Source organism: Myxocyprinus asiaticus, chromosome 7 (assembly GCF_019703515.2).
Source record: "Myxocyprinus asiaticus isolate MX2 ecotype Aquarium Trade chromosome 7, UBuf_Myxa_2, whole genome shotgun sequence".
Classification (NCBI taxonomy): domain Eukaryota; kingdom Metazoa; phylum Chordata; class Actinopteri; order Cypriniformes; family Catostomidae; genus Myxocyprinus; species Myxocyprinus asiaticus.
This window is the reverse complement of record NC_059350.1, coordinates 54897282-54915567: the sequence shown is the minus strand read 5'-3', so window position 1 is coordinate 54915567 and position 18286 is coordinate 54897282. Positions and strand designations below refer to the sequence as shown.

The window sequence follows — 18286 nt, the reverse complement described above, 5'->3', positions numbered from 1 at the left end:
AAAAATAACTCTACAGTGAATTACATTTAAGATATCATGTGATGTATTCACAATAAAAACACATTTAGAATGCTTTATTAGTTTACACATAAACATAACAACAAAGAGCGTGACATCAGACGTCTGGCACACCTGTAATGAGAGTATGGGACAAACCTTTTGCGTTACCTTTGGTTTTATGGTAGGTGAACTCGTGGTTAGTGAGACGAAACCATCTCTTCTTAAAGTTCTTCAGACCGAAACGTTTTCGTCCTTGAGCTCGTTTGATCATGAACCTGAGAGAGAATAGAGAACGTTAAAGAGAAAAACCTCAGCGCTGTTACTGTTAAACACGAACTCAAACTCCCTCCAGTCTTAATCATACACTAACTACATCCTGTTACAGTTAATATTATTAATCAACTCATTTTGACATACAGTGTTTAAATCTCCTGTTATGTTCGGGTCATTTTGTCATGGTATTTGTAGTAAAACTATAGTAACCACAAGATTGACCGTGGTTAATCTACAGTAAAACTATGGTTACTGGATACAGTATACTATAGTAAAACCACGGTTCCCGTCAAAAATAATTAAATAAAAATTAAATAATAATAAAGAAAATACGGTTAGCCTACAACAATCATGGTTACTACAATATTACTATAGAAAAAACATGTTTTCCACCAAAAACTGTGGTTACTACAGTCTACAATATTGGTTGCACTTTATTTTAAGGTTACATTTGTTAACATTAGTAAATCGATTAGGTATCATTAACTAACAATGAACAAAATATTTTTACAGTATTTGTTCATCTTTGTTAATGTTAGTTAATAAAAATAAAAATTGTCATTGTTAATTTTAGTTCATAGTACAATAACTAATGTTAACATATACAACTTTTAAATTAAAAATCATATGTTGAAATTAACATTAACCAAGATTAATAAATGCTGTAAAAGTATTATTCATTGTTAGTTAATGTTAACTAATGTTGTTAACTAATGTTAACAAATGTAACCTTATTTTAAAGTGTTACCACAATATTACCATAGTTAAACTATGGTATTTGCATATTAAAATCATGAAACCCACAAAATTATGATTTTTATTATCATAGTTTGCATTTTCCTGTTTTATAACTATAGTTTCACTACGAATATCATGGTTAAAATATGGTTACTATAGTAAAACCATGGTAAATTTATTGTGAGGGAAAGCAAAACTATTGTGAGGGAATGCAAAACAAATTGTTTTATTTTATTTTTTTCGGGTGGCGGAGGATGAATCTCAGTTGCCTCCACGTCTGAGACCGTCAGTCCGCGCTTCTTATCACATGGCTTGTTGAGTGTGTTACCGCAGAGACATAGTGTGTATGGAGGCTTCACGCTATTCTCCGCAGCATCCACGCACAACTCACAACGCACCCCACCGAGAGCGAGAACCACATTATAGCGACCACGAGGAGGTTACCCCATGTGACTCTACCCACCCTAGCGACTGGGCCAATTGGTTGCTTAGGAGACATGGCTGGAGTCACTCAGCACACCCTGGATTTGAACTCGTGACTTCAGGGGCGGTAGTCACTCGCTGAGATATCCAGGCCCCCGGGAACGCAAAACTATTGCGATGGCACGCAAAACCATTGCGAGGGAATGTAAAACCATTGCGAGGGAATGTAAATCTATTGCGAGGGAACCCAAATCTATTTTGAAGGAACCCAAAACTATTGCGAGGGAATGCAAAACTATTGCGAGGGAACCCAAAACTACTGCGAGAGAACGCAAATCTATTGCGAGGGCAAGCAAAATTATTGCGAGGTAACCCAAAACTATTGTGAGGGAACACAAATCTATTGCGAGGGCAAGCAAAATTATTGCGAGGTAACCCAAAACTATTGTGAGGGAACACAAATCTATTGCGAGGGAACGCAAATCTATTGCGAAGGCAAGCAAAACTATAGTGAGGGAACCCAAAACTATTGCGAGGGAACCCAAAACTATTGCGAGTAACGCAAAACTATTGCGAGGGAACCCAAAACTATTGCGAGGGAACCCAAATCTATTGCGAGGGAACGCAAATCTATTGCGAAGGCAAGCAAAACTATTGCGAGGGAACCCAAAACTATTGCGAGGGAACGCAAAACTATTGCGAGTAACGCAAAACTATTGTGAGGGAACCCAAAACTATTGCTAGGGAACGTAAAACTATTGCGAGGGAACCCAAAACTATTGCGAGGGAATGCAAAAATATTGCGAGGGAACCCAAAACTATTGCTAGGGAACGTAAAACTATTGCGAGGGAACCCAAAACTATTGCGCGGGAATGCAAAACTATTGCGAGGGAACCCAAAACTATTACGAGGGAACGCAAAACTATTGTGAGGGAACCCAAAACTATTGCGCGGGAACCCAAAACTATTGTGAGGGAACCCAAAACTATTGCGAGGGAACCCAAAATTATTGCGAGGGAACGTAAAACTATTGCGAGGGAATGCAAAACTATTGCGAGGGAATGCAAAACTATTTTGAGGGAATGCAAAACTATTGCGAGGGAACCCGAAACTATTACGAGGGAACGCAAAACTATTTTGAGGGAATGCAAAACTTATTGCGAGGGCATGGAGTACTATTTTAGAAAAAAATTCCTGCCTTGTCCTCTAAGGGACTCATTTGTGTGTTTTTATTTCTCCTAAGGAAAATCTGAGACTAAGTTGATCGTTTAAATTCAGTCTCCTTTGTGATGAAAGAACGACCTCTGAGCAATAAAACTTTCCACTGTGTATGTATATATCAGCATTATAATGGCCATCAGTCACACTGCTCTATAAATATCAGCAATGGCCATTAAACATCGGTCGAACACTAGAGAGGGTGTATGACCGCAGTAAGTTACACAGGGTGACAGTTTCTGTGCTCACTAACAGGGAAGGACTGAGGTTTTTAATTAATCACAATGATTCTAGGAGGCTATAAAGAGGGCAAGGAGGTCATATTGAGGGTCAAAGGTCACAGGTGTGTCTTACCTGATGGAACTTTTTGCATCAAATCTCTTAATAACGAGTTTAATGCTCCTGCGTCCAGCAGAGAAACACAAACACACACATGCTGAAAAGTCCTAACACAAACACACTAATAAACATGCCACGACATCAGGCGACATGTAAAAGGGAAATGTTGTAAGAGTGTCTCACCCCTCCTTCAGCATGATGGGAGTCTCGATACTCCTCTCATCCCAATGACCCGAAGATGAAATCAGATCCAGAAACTAAAATACACAACACATCAAACCAAATAAATGACATATGCATTTATAGTTTACTGTCTAATTCAGTGACATTAAAACATTTTTGTGTCACTTAAGTGAACAAATGTATAATAATGAATGAAAAATGCATCTACTACTACATACAGACATATGTTTGCATTTATAAATGATGAAAACAACAAAACAAAATGATAAAATGGTTTCACTTTACAATAAGTTTGTATGAACCACCAGTGAACACTTGTGAATACTTTTACAGCATTCATTTCTACACATACTATTGCATTTTTCTATAGTAAAAGTTGAATATGTTAGCATTAGTTAATATATTGTTAACCAACATGAACAAACAATGAATTATAGTATTCTGATACATTAACATGAGCAAATAAATTAATAAATGCATTGAAAAAATATTGTTCATTGTTAGTTCATGATACCTACTGCATTAAATAATGTTAATGAATAGAACCTTATTATAAAGTGTTACTAATAAAACTATATACTGTATAATGATAAATGGAAATCTACAAAGGAAAAAAACCTCACATTTTTCACTGCATCAGCATATTTTTGTTCATTGAAGTAATCGTAGAATGCGGCCATGTACGATTCTTTGAAACTGGCCTATCAGAGAGAGAGAGAGAGAGAGAGAACAGTGGTTTTCATCATTGTGTTTTTTTAAATGGCAGAGAGGAACAGCATGATCTATAGAATACAGACTTACAGATTTGGATTTGGCGAGGCTTCCCAGAGTCTGGATGGTTTTGGAAATGAGCGTGAGGGTTCGTGATGTGCACGGATCCTTTGTGAAGACAACGAGAAAAGAGAACCGTTCAGAACATTTCTGACTGATCAGAATGAAGTTACGGTATATATTAACATGACAGAGATGGAACCAAGCGTTTCGGTGTGTAACACATACTGGGTGATGCGGTCGCAGGTGGAACAGATTCGGTGACAAGATTGCAGGTGCAAAGAACCGCAGGAAGATGAAACTACTGACAGCTGTGTATCGTACATCAGGATCAACTGAAACAATACACATGACAAAAACACCAACATCATCATCATCGTTATGATGATGTATAGTACTACTTCATTCTTGAGGAATCAATGACATTAAAGTGTGTTATCAATGATTTAATGCCTCTTTCTATGAGCAGAACTCACATGAGGTCAGTAAAACCACTCGATGATGATTTAAAGTCTTATATATGCAGTAGATAATGTGTCATTTGTATTGTTTACATTCTGACGCTAACACGCTATATGTGGCCATAATATGCACCAATTACACTCTGTTATTGTAATTTATGATGACACTGATACCACTGCAAAGATGGGTGTATAAAAGAGTGTTAGGGTACTTTCACACTTGGTTCAATTGCTTGGACCGAACCCGAGTTTGTTTCCTCCCCTCTCCCCCTCCCACCGCTGGTCTCTATTCACATAATATTTTTTGGGTCCGAACCGCGGTCCAATTACGTCATCAACGTGATTACAAGCAGCAGCTGTTTACTACTGTAACTAGGCAACAACTCAAGAAGACATCAGCTTTGCTGTGTTACTGAAGTATTCATCTCTTTGGATTTACCACCAAAACTTGACATAAACAAAACGACATTTATGTTTGTCTGCCACGGATGCATTGAATGTGCAATGATGTGAAGAATATTAGCGTTTGTCTGCTGCGAGCCCATGGATGCGTTGCAAGAGTGAAGAATGTGAGCTGCTCTCTGAAGGTGATTTATTTGGACACAAGCTGGTATGAGAAATTCATTAAACCATAATAACTGCATCAATAAGGGTTCACTTCTGTGATTTGGTACGATTGCGTTCATATTATCAGTGAACTGCACCGGAGTTCACATGCACCGTACCCCAGACCACCTTTTCAAGTGGACTCGGGTGCGGTTTGCGGGTGCGCACCCGAGTTCGGAAAACAGCGTTCACACCACCCAAACGAACCAAATTTTGACGTCATTCAATCTCGGGTGCGCACCAAAAGTGCTAGTGTGAAAGCACCCTTATTGGGCAGAATACAGAAAACATTGGAAAATGTCTATACGCGAATGGTCGTATAAATAAAGTGAAGTTTGCACCAGTTCGCAAATAACTCTACACGCCGGTGTTTTCATATTGACAGTTCTTAACTGAAAAATCTGTCTGCCTCAAAGCTCCAGGAGCTTCAGGTCACACCTACTGATGACATGGACCAATGGCAGTAAGAAGGTGTTTAGCAGCTGGAACGGTACGAAGTTTTCCTAAAAGTTCTCCCAGGCGAGTTATTACGAACCACCGGAACAAACTCAAAAACACCTTCTTTTATGTCAGATTTTGTTCCAAATGACGTCACACCCGTTTGTTTTTTGATTTCGTATAAAGTGTGCCGGGGCCTTTAGAGACCATAAAACCATGATAATGTTTATTAAAGAGAACTGGATTCCAAAACAAAAACAGTGTGAAAGAAAAGTGGACTGAGATCGTATCATAGCTGAAATGGATTAAAAAAAATTAAAAATAAATGGTGAGTCCACTTTTAAACCTTCTACTGTGTTCCGGTCAAAACTGACCAATTAACTTCTTTTTTTTTTTCCTGACAACTGTAATATTATTTCATCCAGTTGGAAAAAAATTCCATGACTTTGTTCACACAGGGCATCTCAACACCAATATTTTTAGATAATTTTCATAAAATGTTATTGATTTTATTTCACTTCACCCAGTCTAAAATGACCAGCTGTTGGAAATGAATGGATTAGACTACAAAATACAGAAATATTAAGTGTTCAGGAGCATCCCAATCCTTTAGATGAACACATATGTGGATATGGACACACACAACACACACATACACATACACACACACACACACACACACACAATGTGTGTTGTACGCCCTTTTGTGCATCATCTTTCCATGTACACTCTTTGAGGAATATTATCTTCTCATCATATTATGTTGTGTTTGGGCTCATTTGAATTGGGATAGTCTGCTCTAAGTTACAATATGTCATTCTCTATGTTATATGAATGTTTCAGGAAGTAATAAGGAAAAATGTGACAAAAAGACACTCCTGTTTATTATATGTATGTGTGCTGGTGGAAATTTCATACACTAAAACTCACAGCAGTTTGACCTCTGAGTGAAACAAATTTACTCATTGCATTTGACTAATTGAGACCTTTCCAACGATATATAACACATGACTATCTCATCTTTTTTATGTTTTTACCAACTCTTAATATAATTGTTAATAAATATGCAAATGATGAGAACAAAATTGTTCTTATTTGTCAGCCAATTAAAAAGCGTTATTTAAGAATTGTTTGGATCAGCTATATGCATTGTAAAGTTCAGATTCTAAGCTTTAAAATTACACCTATTTTTTGTACAGATCAAGCAAGTGGTTATTAATTTATTATGTAATTATTATTATTTTTAATTTTTTCTGCAGGGAGTGCCCCCCACTATGAGCTCAGTTTTATGAATCCTTCAATCAATAAAAAAAATATATATATTTTTTTAAATATGTTAAAAACAATCAAGTACAGAAACCTGTCATAATTACTAAAAAAAGAAGTTGACAAAATGTCTAATGTAATATCTCTTGGTAATATATGCAGTATGAGAGATTTATAAAAAATCTTAGTGGGCCGGTCATTTTTGACCGGAAACACAAATGGTGTTAGCACAAACGAACACAACACATGGGTTAAATCCAGACACAGAGTAAATGGAAAGAGAACTGGCTTCTTTATCACTCAGTTCACTTTTGGCTCAACTGAAAGTATGAGCACTCTTAAATTTAAACTAGTTTCACTAATTGTGCAGGAGTAATCTGAATGTCACAAGTGTGTGTGTGTATGTGTGTGTGTGTGTGTGTGTGTGTGTGTGTGTGTGTGTGTGTGGTTTACCTTGGAAACGGTATGCTGCAGATTCTCTTAACGAGAAGAAGATGTCACACATGACTGTAGGGCAGCTGACACCTGAGCTGGTGATCACATTAAAGATACGGTCGACGTACTGTCGTAAGTTTTCCTGAAAAGAGACGCATGAAGAGCGGTAAGATGATGTCAAACCAACACTCACCTTAAGCACTCCAAAACATGTTAACTTCATCAACTACAGACAAACACGAATAAACTACAAGAAGCTTTCAGCGTCACTCATAGGAGAAATGCCACACTCAATATGGCGGCTGTAGAAGCCTTTCAGTTAAAAGAGACAATAGTCTTTTAGACAGAGGCACCGCCTGTTTGTTTACTCTACAAACACACAGGCAACATGCTCACTAGCTGAAAGGTATCTAGTAGCTAAAGATGCCTTAAATGAAAATTATTGAAATGAAAATAATACGTCAATCTCTTTTTTGATGTAGCAGCTTTTGTTCCTTATGAGTTTAACCTTCCTGGGCTGTTCGGTCATTTTTGACCGATTTCACTTATTTATTTATTTTTTTATAAAAATGGTTTCCTCAATCTGAGTGGTTTAAGACTTTGTGTCTGTTCCTAGATTTAGCAATCTGAACATACAATTTTTTTTTGACTTGATTAAAAACAGAAAACACCATGGTCAGGTTTGACTGTAAACATAATGTGACATTATTGCAAAAACTAACACTTCAAAATGATTACATTTTTTTTTAAACTTTAACAAATAATAGTTTGACAAATGTCTAAATATACAGTATATCCAACTTGTGATCTATATTGTGTGTATTGTATCTATATTGTGTGTATTGTATACTGTACATTTTATGTTATTATTTGTATATTGTTGAGTGTAATTATGTGTATATCAGATGTTTAAATTGTGTTGTGTTAATTTGATGTTATTGTAAATTGGTATATGTCTCATCACTGTCACGACTGCTATGTTGATCGGAACTGCACCCAAGAATTTCACACACCATTGCACTTGTGTATATGGCTGTGTGACAATAAAAGTGATTTGATTTGATGATAATCTAATCTAAATCTAAAATGATATAATCAAAAATTAGGTTGCATGCAATCAGTTCACAAAGTCTCTGCAGCCATCTCTTGGTTATTATTGTGATTACATGATTTTCAAGTCATGTAACTGTTCTTTTTTTCCACCACATGTCAGCAATCTGCCCCCAATACATGACACATTCTCATATTTTCTTCATGTTTTAACAAATAGAACTGTAGGTTTTTACTGAAGTGAAGTTAACATAAATTTGCTTATTTGCAGAAATTTACAGGTAAATAAGATCTAAATAACATAAAACCCCCAAAGAAGTGCATACTTTTTATTGTTATTACTTCAGGGAAGAAGAAATGTTGTCATTTCTTAAAAACAAATTAAGTGGGGTCCTGGGTAGCTCAGTGGTAAAGACGCTGGCTACCACCCCTGGAGTTCGCTATTTCGAATCCCAGGGCATGCTGAGTGACTCCAGCCAGGTCTCCTAAGCAACCAAATTGGCCCGGTTGCTAGGGAGTGTAGAGTCACATAATGTGGTTCATTTTCGGTGGGGCACGTGGTGAGTTGAGCGTGGATGCCGCGGTGGGTGGCGTGAAGCCTCCACACGTGCTATGTCTCCATGGCAACGCGCTCAACAAGCCACATGATAAGATGCGCGGATTGACGGTCTCAGACGCGGAGGCAGCTGAGATTCGTCCTCTGAGACTGAGGCGAATCACTACGCCACCACAAGGACTTAAAAGCACATTGGGAATTTGGCATTCCAAACTGGGAGAAAAAGGGGGAAAAAATCCCCCCCCCCCACCCCCAAAAAAATGACCGTGAACAGCCAAGTTGTCAACCTTTATTAAATAGCCCATGAGTGATAAGCAAAAGCACCGAGTTAGGTTTTAAGCAGATATTCTCACAGAACTGTGTGACTTACTCTGTTTGTGTCCAGATTTTCAGACTCTTTCAGTTTGACAGGGTCAATCTCACATGGTTTGTGATCAGTGCAAATCTACAAAGACAACAATAACAGGCAAATTAGCAGCTGTGAGAAAGAAATACACATAAAAAGAGAGTCTGAAGTTAGGAAACAAAAGAGGCGAGACACTGTAAACTCACTTCATCAATGATGGGTTTGAGCGTGACCTGCAAGTAATGCATCCCCGCTAGTTTCATGGTCTCATCGATGCATTTAGACGTGAGCGAGTTTCCGCGGAAGATGGTGTTTGGATCCCTGGAGGAAATTAAATGGCACATGACACAGAGGAAATGTGTTGAATCACTCAGGGGTTTTTTTGTTTGTCGTAATGACCGACCGACTGACTGTACTGCTATTGGCCCTAAAGCTAAATCTGGCGTCAATGGTAAAAGTTATTTATAAATACATCTGTTGTGATTTATCCGTAGTCATTTATTTAAACACAGTTAAATTTGGCTTATAGAAGTTTAAATGTGTGTGTGTGCTCACTGTGTGCGGTTAATCTCAGCGTGTGCGATGGCACTGAGGAAAGGCACGATTTTGCCGTAGTGCAGGAAAAGTCGCACCAGAGGAACGGCCGCTTCCTGTTTCTCTCGACACGCCTCGCCCAAGATGTGCGCCGCCGATGCTGACACGGGCTGCAACACAGACACACACTCGCATGTTTACAAAAATCAACAGGACTCTATCATATACAGACATGTAAACACACACACACACCTGTACATGTGCAGACTGCAGCAGCAGGTCTCTGAGCGGGTTATAATGCTCTGTAAGGAACACATGATCTTCTGTGTAAACGATGTTGAGTCTTAACGAGCCCAGCTCATCAGCTTTGACTGATTTATTCCCGTAATCTCTGGGCTGCAGGAAGTACCTAAAACACACAGTGATGAGCTGAACATCTCAAAATGATTCATTTCATTATAGAAAACATTATCTAGAGATTCCTGGGCAGATTTTAATTTTTGTGTGAGGTACCAAGTTTGGAATTTTTTAATTATTGGATGTAAGCTTAATAGTTTTATTCTTTTGACTTAATTTTTTTTAAAAGTTGTCTTTTAACCCTTTAAGCTCTGAAGGTGTTTATAAAGATTTCCTGTTTCAGTGGCATACCCAAAATAAAAAATAAAAAATAAATAAAAAAAAACAAGGGTTGTGGTCAAGTGTTTGGTCTCATTATAAAGAAAACTTTTCAAATATTTTAATGGTATAGATTATGATCAATTCTGACACTCTCAGCCTAAGAAACTGCTGAAAAATCACAAAACAATTAAGCCAAAAATGTACTTTTTTGCCTTATTTTTCTTATTTGACATTATATATCTCTGGGTGTAAATAAGGTGGCTCCGAAAAACTGCTTTTGTTTTGTTCCCAATCATGTCAACTGTATCTGAGAAAGCAATCAAAAGTTAAAGCATTACAAAAATAATTTATCAGTGTCCAAAAGTCTCTCCAAACAAATAAAACACAATAACTGTACATAAGAACTAATTACACATACAAACACAACAATGACTAAAGGTTTGCATAACATGCAGACATGATTTTAGTAATGAGATTTCATAGAATGAGTTTCATTCTGTGTCATTTGAGTCATCATTGAGTCTGTGTCATGTATTTGGTGCCATCTCCTGGTGGTCATATGTAACATTGTGCTTCATGTGGATTATCTAATGATCTATACATCTGATTACCTTGTGTGTGGACTCGTTTGAAAGATAATCACCTCGTCACACCAACATAATTGTCAAAGACATATACTTAGCTATTACTCACTATATTTTCATCTGCAAGTCTGGTTGTATTCTACTCTTTAAGAGCTTTCCAACAACATATGACACATGACTATTTGATGAGTCTGATGTTTTTACTGATTGCAATAATATGTACAGTGCAAATATAAAAAATAAAAATAAATGATCAAAACTGAACATTTCTGATTTGTCTGCAAATTTACATGCATTGTAAAGTAGAGCTTCTAAGCTTTCAAACGATACCTATTTTTTGTTGGTCAAGACTGTAGTTATTAATATTTTGACTATTTTGTTTCTCACGGGCCCAATTTAGTAATTATTACGTCATGTCATATTCAACAGATTTACTTTATTTTACTTTAAAATAAAATATTTTAGTTGATGATCATGTGCAAAATGACAAAAACGCATGCCAAATTGTAACAATCCAAAGTTTAATCAAATATTCAAACATTTAAAAAAATGTAAAAACACTTATTAATTCAAACATATATCAAACATGTACAAGATACAACAACATACAATGTGAAATCTGTGCTGCTGAATTAATAACCATGACTTTTCTAGGCCTGGAAATCAAAACATGAGATGAGGGTCGTACCATGCATCATGAACGCCCGACTGTCCCAGCACCCTCAGCGGCACTCGTACCTCTCCCAGAAACTCGTCTCCAAACTTCAGATTGCTGGCGGTCCACAGATCCACCCTGAGACAGAGACAGTCAAACCTCAAACCCTTCTGTTTACAACTGATGAAACTGCTGTGCTGTTTCTTGATGAATCCATGTATAAATGCAATCAGAACTTAAACATGCCATTAGATTGTTATATTTTTTTATATTTTCCTCTCTAAATAGCTGCAATGTAGTTGGCAAATTTTTGTAGTAACTTGTTGTGAAGAGTAGTTTGTCTGTAACTGAACTACTTAAAATGATGAGTTGCTTGGAGCTTGAGAAGCAACAACAAAAATGTTAAGCAATAGTCCACCCAAAAATAACAATTCTGCCATCATTAATCACCTTCATATTGTTCCAGCATGTTTGAATTTTTTTTTCATGGACCACAAAAACAAGATTTTTTTCACATTACTGTGTTCACAATATAATGTGACAAATGAAGTGTTTTGTGACTCTACAGCACTACTCGCTGGAAAATGAAGCTCATTACTGGAAAACAAACGACACTATTGTGAAAATATCTGAACTATTGTCACGCTACTGAAACATGTAGTTAAGTTAGAAGCGTCAATACTTTTACTTAGTTACTTCTCAACACTGATAGTGACCTACTTGAGAGCGAGTTTATCAACATCGTCTTCTTCCACGTCAAATTGCCGTTTGGTGTAACTGAGGGGTTTTGTCACCTGTGTGATGACACAACACATAAAGATTATCTCATGTGAGCATAAACATCTAATGAGTTGTAAAACGTGACAAATATCATGACTAATGAACTTCAGCGGAGCGACATGATGATTTCTGAAAGACAGACCAGTAAAATGTTCTTGCTTCTATTGTAAATAGCTCAATTTACATACAGGACAGCGGCTGATACTCCACAGAAACACGTCCTGTGTGTGTGTGTGTATGTGTGTGTGTGTGTGTGTATGTTTGTGTGTGTGTGTGTGTGTGTGTATGTGTGTGTGTGTGTGTGTATGTGTGTGTGTGTGTGTATGTGTGTGTGTGTGTGTGTGTGTATTTGTGTGTGTGTGTGTGTGTATGTGTATTTGTGTATGTGTGTGTGTATGTATGTGTGTGTGGGTGTATGAGTGTGTGTGTGTATGAGTGTGTGTGTGTATGTGTGTATGTATGTGTGTGTGGGTGTATCAGTGTGGGTGTGTGTATGAGTGTGTGTGTGTGTGTGTGTGTATGTGTTTGTGTGTGAGTGTGTGTATGTGTGTGTGGGTGTGTGTGTGTGTGGATGTGTGTATGTGTGTATGTATGTGTGTGTGTGTGTATGTGTGTATGAGTGTGTGTGTGTGTGTGTGTGTATGTGTATGAGGGTGTGTGTATGTGTATATGTGTGTGTGCATGTGTATGAGGGTGTGTGTATGTGTAATATGTTTATCAGAATCAGAATGAGCTTTATTGCCAAGTATGCTTACACATACAAGGAATTTGTCTTGGTGACAGGAGCTTCCAGTACACAACAATACAACAACAATACAAAAACAAGACATATATTATAATAAAAAATTAAAATTAAAAACTAATATACACATACATAAAGACACACACATACATACATACATACACATGGGTAATGCAAATCTAATACAATCTGTTATGTACAGTGCAAATGTTTTTTTTGTTTTTTTTCAGAGGAATGTAATGGCAGAAGAGGTTGGATGTGTTAGATAAATATAAGAAAGACTAAACTGTGTATTGCACATAGTTATTGCTCAATGGGGCAGTTTTAACTGTTCATGAGATGGATAGCCTGTGGGAAAAAACTGTTCCTGTGCCTGACGGTTCTGGTGCTCAGAGCTCTGTAGCGCCAGCCAGAAGGCAACAGTTCAAAAAGGTAGTGGGCAGGGTGAGTGGGGTCCAGAGTGATTTTTTCAGCCTTTTTCCTCACTCTGGAAGTGTACAGTTCTTGAAGGGAGGGCAGGGGGCAACCAATAATCCTCTCAGCAGTCCAAACTGTCCTTTATAGTCTTCTGATGTCTGATTTCATAGCTGAACCAAACCAGACAGTTATTGAAGTGCAGAGGACAGACTCAATGACTGCTGAGTAGAACTGTATCAGCAGCACCTGTGGCAGGTTGAACTTCCTCAGCTGGCGAAGGAAGTACAACCTCTGCTGGGCCTTTTTCACAATAGAGTCAATGTGGATCTCCCACTTCAGGTCCTGTGAGATGGTAGTGCCCAGGAACCTGAATGACTCCACTGTTGACACAGTGCTGTTTAGAATGGTGAGGGGGGTCAGTGTTGGGGTGTTCCTCCTAAAGTCCACTATCATCTCCACCGTTTTGAGTGTGTTCAGCTCAAGGTTGTTTTGACTGCACCAGACAGCCAGCTGTTCAACCTCCCTTCTGTATCCAGACTCATCGTCCTCTCGGATGAGGCCGATGACAGTGGTGTCATCTGCAAACTTCAGGAGCTTGACAGAAGGGTCCTTGGCGATGCAGTCATTGGTGTAGAGGAGAAGAGTAGTGGGGAGAGCACACATCCCTGGGGGGCACCAGTGCTGATTGTGCAGGTGCTGGAAGTGAGTTTCCCCTGTCTCACAAGCTGCTGCCTATCTGTCAGAAAGCTGGTAATCCACTGACAGATAGACGTGGGAACAGAGAGTTGGTGTAATTTATTCTGGAGTATAGCTGGGGTGATGGGGTTGAAAGCCAAACTGAAGTCCACAAAAAGGATCCTTGCATATGTCCCCGGTCTGTCCAGATGTTGCAGGATATGATGCAATCCCATGTTGACTGCATCATCCACAGACCTGTTTGCTTGATAAGCAAATTGAAGGGGATCTATAAAGGGTCCAGTGATATTCTTCAGGTGGGCCAACACCAGTCTCTCAAATGACTTCATGACCACAGACGTCAGGGTGACAGGTCTGTAGTCATTAAGTCCTGTGATTTTTGGTTTCTTTGGGATGGGGATGATAGTGGAACATTTGAAGCAGCATGGGACTTCACACTGCTCCAGTGATCTATTGAAGATCTGTGTGAAGATGGGGGCCAGCTGGTTAGCACAGGATCAAAGACATGCAGATGAAACGCCATCTGGACCCTGTGCTTTCCTTATCCTTTGTTTTCGAAAGACACGGCACACATCATCTTCACAGATCTTAAGTGCAGGCTGAGTAGCAGGAGGGGGGAGGAGGGGGGTTGCAGGAGGTGTTGGTGTTTGTGTGAAGTGAAGGTCAGAGTGGGTGTGGGGTGTGAGATTGGGCCTTTCAAATCTACAGTAGAACACATTCAGGTCGTCAGCCAGTTGTTGGTACACACATGTTGGTGCAGCTATCCTTATGAGGACTCTCCATATACATAATGATTTTTATACTGTATGAACTATAGATTCTATCCCCTAACCCTACCCCTAAACCTAACCCTCACAAAAAACTTTCTGCATTTTTACATTTTCAATAAAACATCGTTTAGTATGTTTTTTAAGCGATTAAAATTATAGGGACACTAGAAATGTCCTCATAAACCACATTTATAGCATAATACTCTTGTAATTAACAGTTTATAATACACACACATACACACACACACTCACACATACACACAAACACATACACACTCACACATACACACTCACACATACACACACACACATACACACTCACACTTACACACTCACACATACACACAAACACATACACACTCACACATACACACTCACACATACACACAAACACATACACACTCACACATACACACTCACACATACACCACACACATACACCACACACATACATACATACACATCAACCGTCAAACATCAACACAGCCACTACAGGGCATTTTAGGAAATCAACAGTTCACTGAGCAGAAGGGAGTGGTGTGTTTCTCTCTCACTATTACTGCGGTAAACCACAAATTATTGCTGACTCAAGAACCTCAAACAAATAAATGTTATAATTAGTTAACCTCATGACTTCTAATAGTTCTGCTTTATTTAAAGCAAAGACGAGCATCATTTGAATTGAATGTTGTGTGTTTGGAGTGTGTTAGTGTGTATGACAGTTGGAGGGTGTGTAAAATCTTAAAGTGAGAAACCACAAGCCATGAGTCTTATAACACTATAAACACCTGAAACATTAGATCTGACAACTTAGATTTTTCTATAAGTCCCTGAAAGCGGCCCGAAGCACAGCACTTCTAAATAAACAATGATTTTCATGACAAACCTCTTACTAAAATTCTCACTGATAAATAGTGAAATGTCATTGATCCATCTCCATCTGTATGACCAGACTGTAAAGTACCTTTTTGGTATTTAAAGTTAAACATTAAAGATTTCATTTTTGTTAATGATTTTATCAGATGTTGGTTCCGTTAACAGTAGTGTCTGTGTCGTCTGACAGCAGAATGAGTTCTCACCTCAAAGAAGAAGATCTCATCAAACTGAGGGTTGTTGTTTTTACGTTTGACCTTCGTCTTCTTGGCATCTGACCTGTGAGGGGTGAGAGAGAAATTAAAAGAGAAAGGGACAGCATTATGTTACGTTGTTATGCTATATTATGTCATGTTATGTTTTGATAAGTTAAGTAATGATGTTATGTTATGTTGTTATGATATGTGAATGAATGTTACATTTATATAGCGCTTTTCTAACACTACACTCAAAGCGCTTACATATGTATATTACATATGTAATGTTATACAGTACTTTATGATACATTATATGTTATGCTGTTATGTTATTATTCATTATGTTATAGGTTGTTTCATGTTATGTTTTCATGTTATGTTGTTGTGTTATGATTAATGCTGTCAGTCGATTAAATTTTTTTTAATGGCGATTAATCTCATAATTTTTTGTAGTAAATCTTGATTAATCACAGATTTTAAAATGTAACACTATATATATATATATATATATATATATATATATATATATATATATATATATATATATATATATATATACTTCTTTTCTTGTCAAAATTAATTTATTTCCATCTTAGGAAAGAAAACAAAACAAAATGTAACAATATAATGCTTTATTAACATTTTTCAAACAAATCGTTCCACAGTATAAAGATAGAAATGCACTAAAATAGCAATTCAAGTAACATAAAACTTTTCTCAAAGTCTAAATGGGAGTTTGGGGCCTGGGTAGCTCAGTGGTAAAATACGCTGGCTACCACCCCTGGAGTTCGCTAGTTCGAATCCAGGGTGTGCTGAGTGACTCCAGCCAGGTCTCCTAAGCAACCAAATTGGCCCAGTTGCTAGGGAGGATAGAGTCACATGGGGTAACCTCCTCGTGGTCGCTATAATGTGGTTTGTTCTCGGTGGGGCGCATGGTGAATTGAGCGTGGTTGCCGCGGTGGATGGCGTGAAGCCTCCACACGTGCTATGTCTCCGTGGCAACGCGCTCAACAAGCCACGTGATAAGATGCACGGGTTGACTGTCTCAGACGCGGAGGCAACTGGGATTCGTCCTCCGCCACCCGGACTGAGGCGAATCACTACGCCACCACGAGGACTTAGAGAGCGCATTGGGAATTGGGCATTCAAAATTGGGAGAAAAGGGGAAAACCCCCCCCCCAAACAAAAATAAAATAAACGGGCTAATTGATCATGACTAATTGAAAGAACTAGTCCTCACATATGGTGCATATTCATTGCAATGGGCATTATATCTCTTAAACTTTCATCCTCCACAATATTAATCTGCCGGTAGACTGTGGCTATCCGCTTTATTACAGCAATCATGATGCTGCATTCATGATTCGTGTCAGAGCGGCAACACCAGCATCGATCGCTCCCTATATTTTTTTCTCCCCAATTTGGCATGCCCAATTCCCAATGCGCTCTAAGTCCTCGTGGTGGCGTAGTGACTCACCTCAATCCGGGTGGCGGAGGATGAATCTCAGTTGCCTCCACGTCTGAGACCGTCAACCACGCATCTTATCACATGGCTTGTTGAGCACGTTACCGCGGAGACGTAGCGCGTGTGGAGGCTTCACGCTATTCTCCACGGCATCCACGCACAACTCACCACATGCCCCATCGAGAGTGAGAACCACATTATAGCGACCACGAGGAGGTTACCCCATGTGACTCATACGCCGCCTGTCAATCAAACAGGGTGCAGCTGTTACTAGATTGCTAGTGAATTATACAATTATGTGCTCTGGATTACTTTCTACAGCAGAATAAGAATATAAACTTTCTCATAAGTGACACAGGCCTAAGCTATCACAAATATAGCCGGTTATTGTTTCATTACTGATGTTTTAATCAGTCTGCTTGTCCTTCAAAAATCCACTTGTCCTGGACAAGCAGACAAGCGGACAAGTTAATGTCAAGCCCTGAAAACACGATAAACCTTTTTAATTAATTGCATGCGTTTACGCGTTAATTCTGACAGCTCTAGTTATGATATTTTATGTTATATGTTTTAATATGTTATGTTGCTATGTTATAATACGTTATGGTATGTGATGATATGTTATGATACATAATGTTATATGTTATGTTATGATTACATGTTATATGTTGTAATAACATGTTATGGTTTTTTGTTATAGGTTATCTTATGTTATGATATGTCATGTTATTTGTTATTTTGTTGTGTTATGATACATTATGTTGTATGTTATGTCATATGTTAAGATTTTGTGTTATGATACATTATGTTATACGCTATGTTATGTTGTATTATTTGTTTTGATATGTTAT

At 38.2% G+C, this 18286-nt stretch overlaps 1 protein-coding gene across 3 annotated transcripts in view; it reads right to left on the bottom strand.

Annotated features, from left to right (window-relative positions):
* LOC127443428 (ras GTPase-activating protein 3-like) overlaps window positions 1–18286 on the bottom strand; it is a 68943-nt gene that overhangs the window by 9903 nt on the left and 40754 nt on the right. For 2 of the 3 annotated variants that reach the window (XM_051702030.1, XM_051702032.1), the window contains 13 exons: window positions 15980–16052; window positions 12216–12289; window positions 11529–11633; window positions 9891–10047; window positions 9660–9808; window positions 9311–9425; window positions 9129–9203; window positions 7171–7294; window positions 4175–4281; window positions 3977–4054; window positions 3799–3876; window positions 3176–3249; window positions 157–275 (listed from right to left, as the gene is read on the bottom strand). In XM_051702030.1, the coding sequence (XP_051557990.1) occupies window positions 157–275; window positions 3176–3249; window positions 3799–3876; window positions 3977–4054; window positions 4175–4281; window positions 7171–7294; window positions 9129–9203; window positions 9311–9425; window positions 9660–9808; window positions 9891–10047; window positions 11529–11633; window positions 12216–12289; window positions 15980–16052 (1328 nt within the window). The remainder of the gene's footprint in view (window positions 1–156; window positions 276–3175; window positions 3250–3798; window positions 3877–3976; window positions 4055–4174; window positions 4282–7170; window positions 7295–9128; window positions 9204–9310; window positions 9426–9659; window positions 9809–9890; window positions 10048–11528; window positions 11634–12215; window positions 12290–15979; window positions 16053–18286) is intronic. The other variant, XM_051702031.1, reaches the window with a different exon arrangement.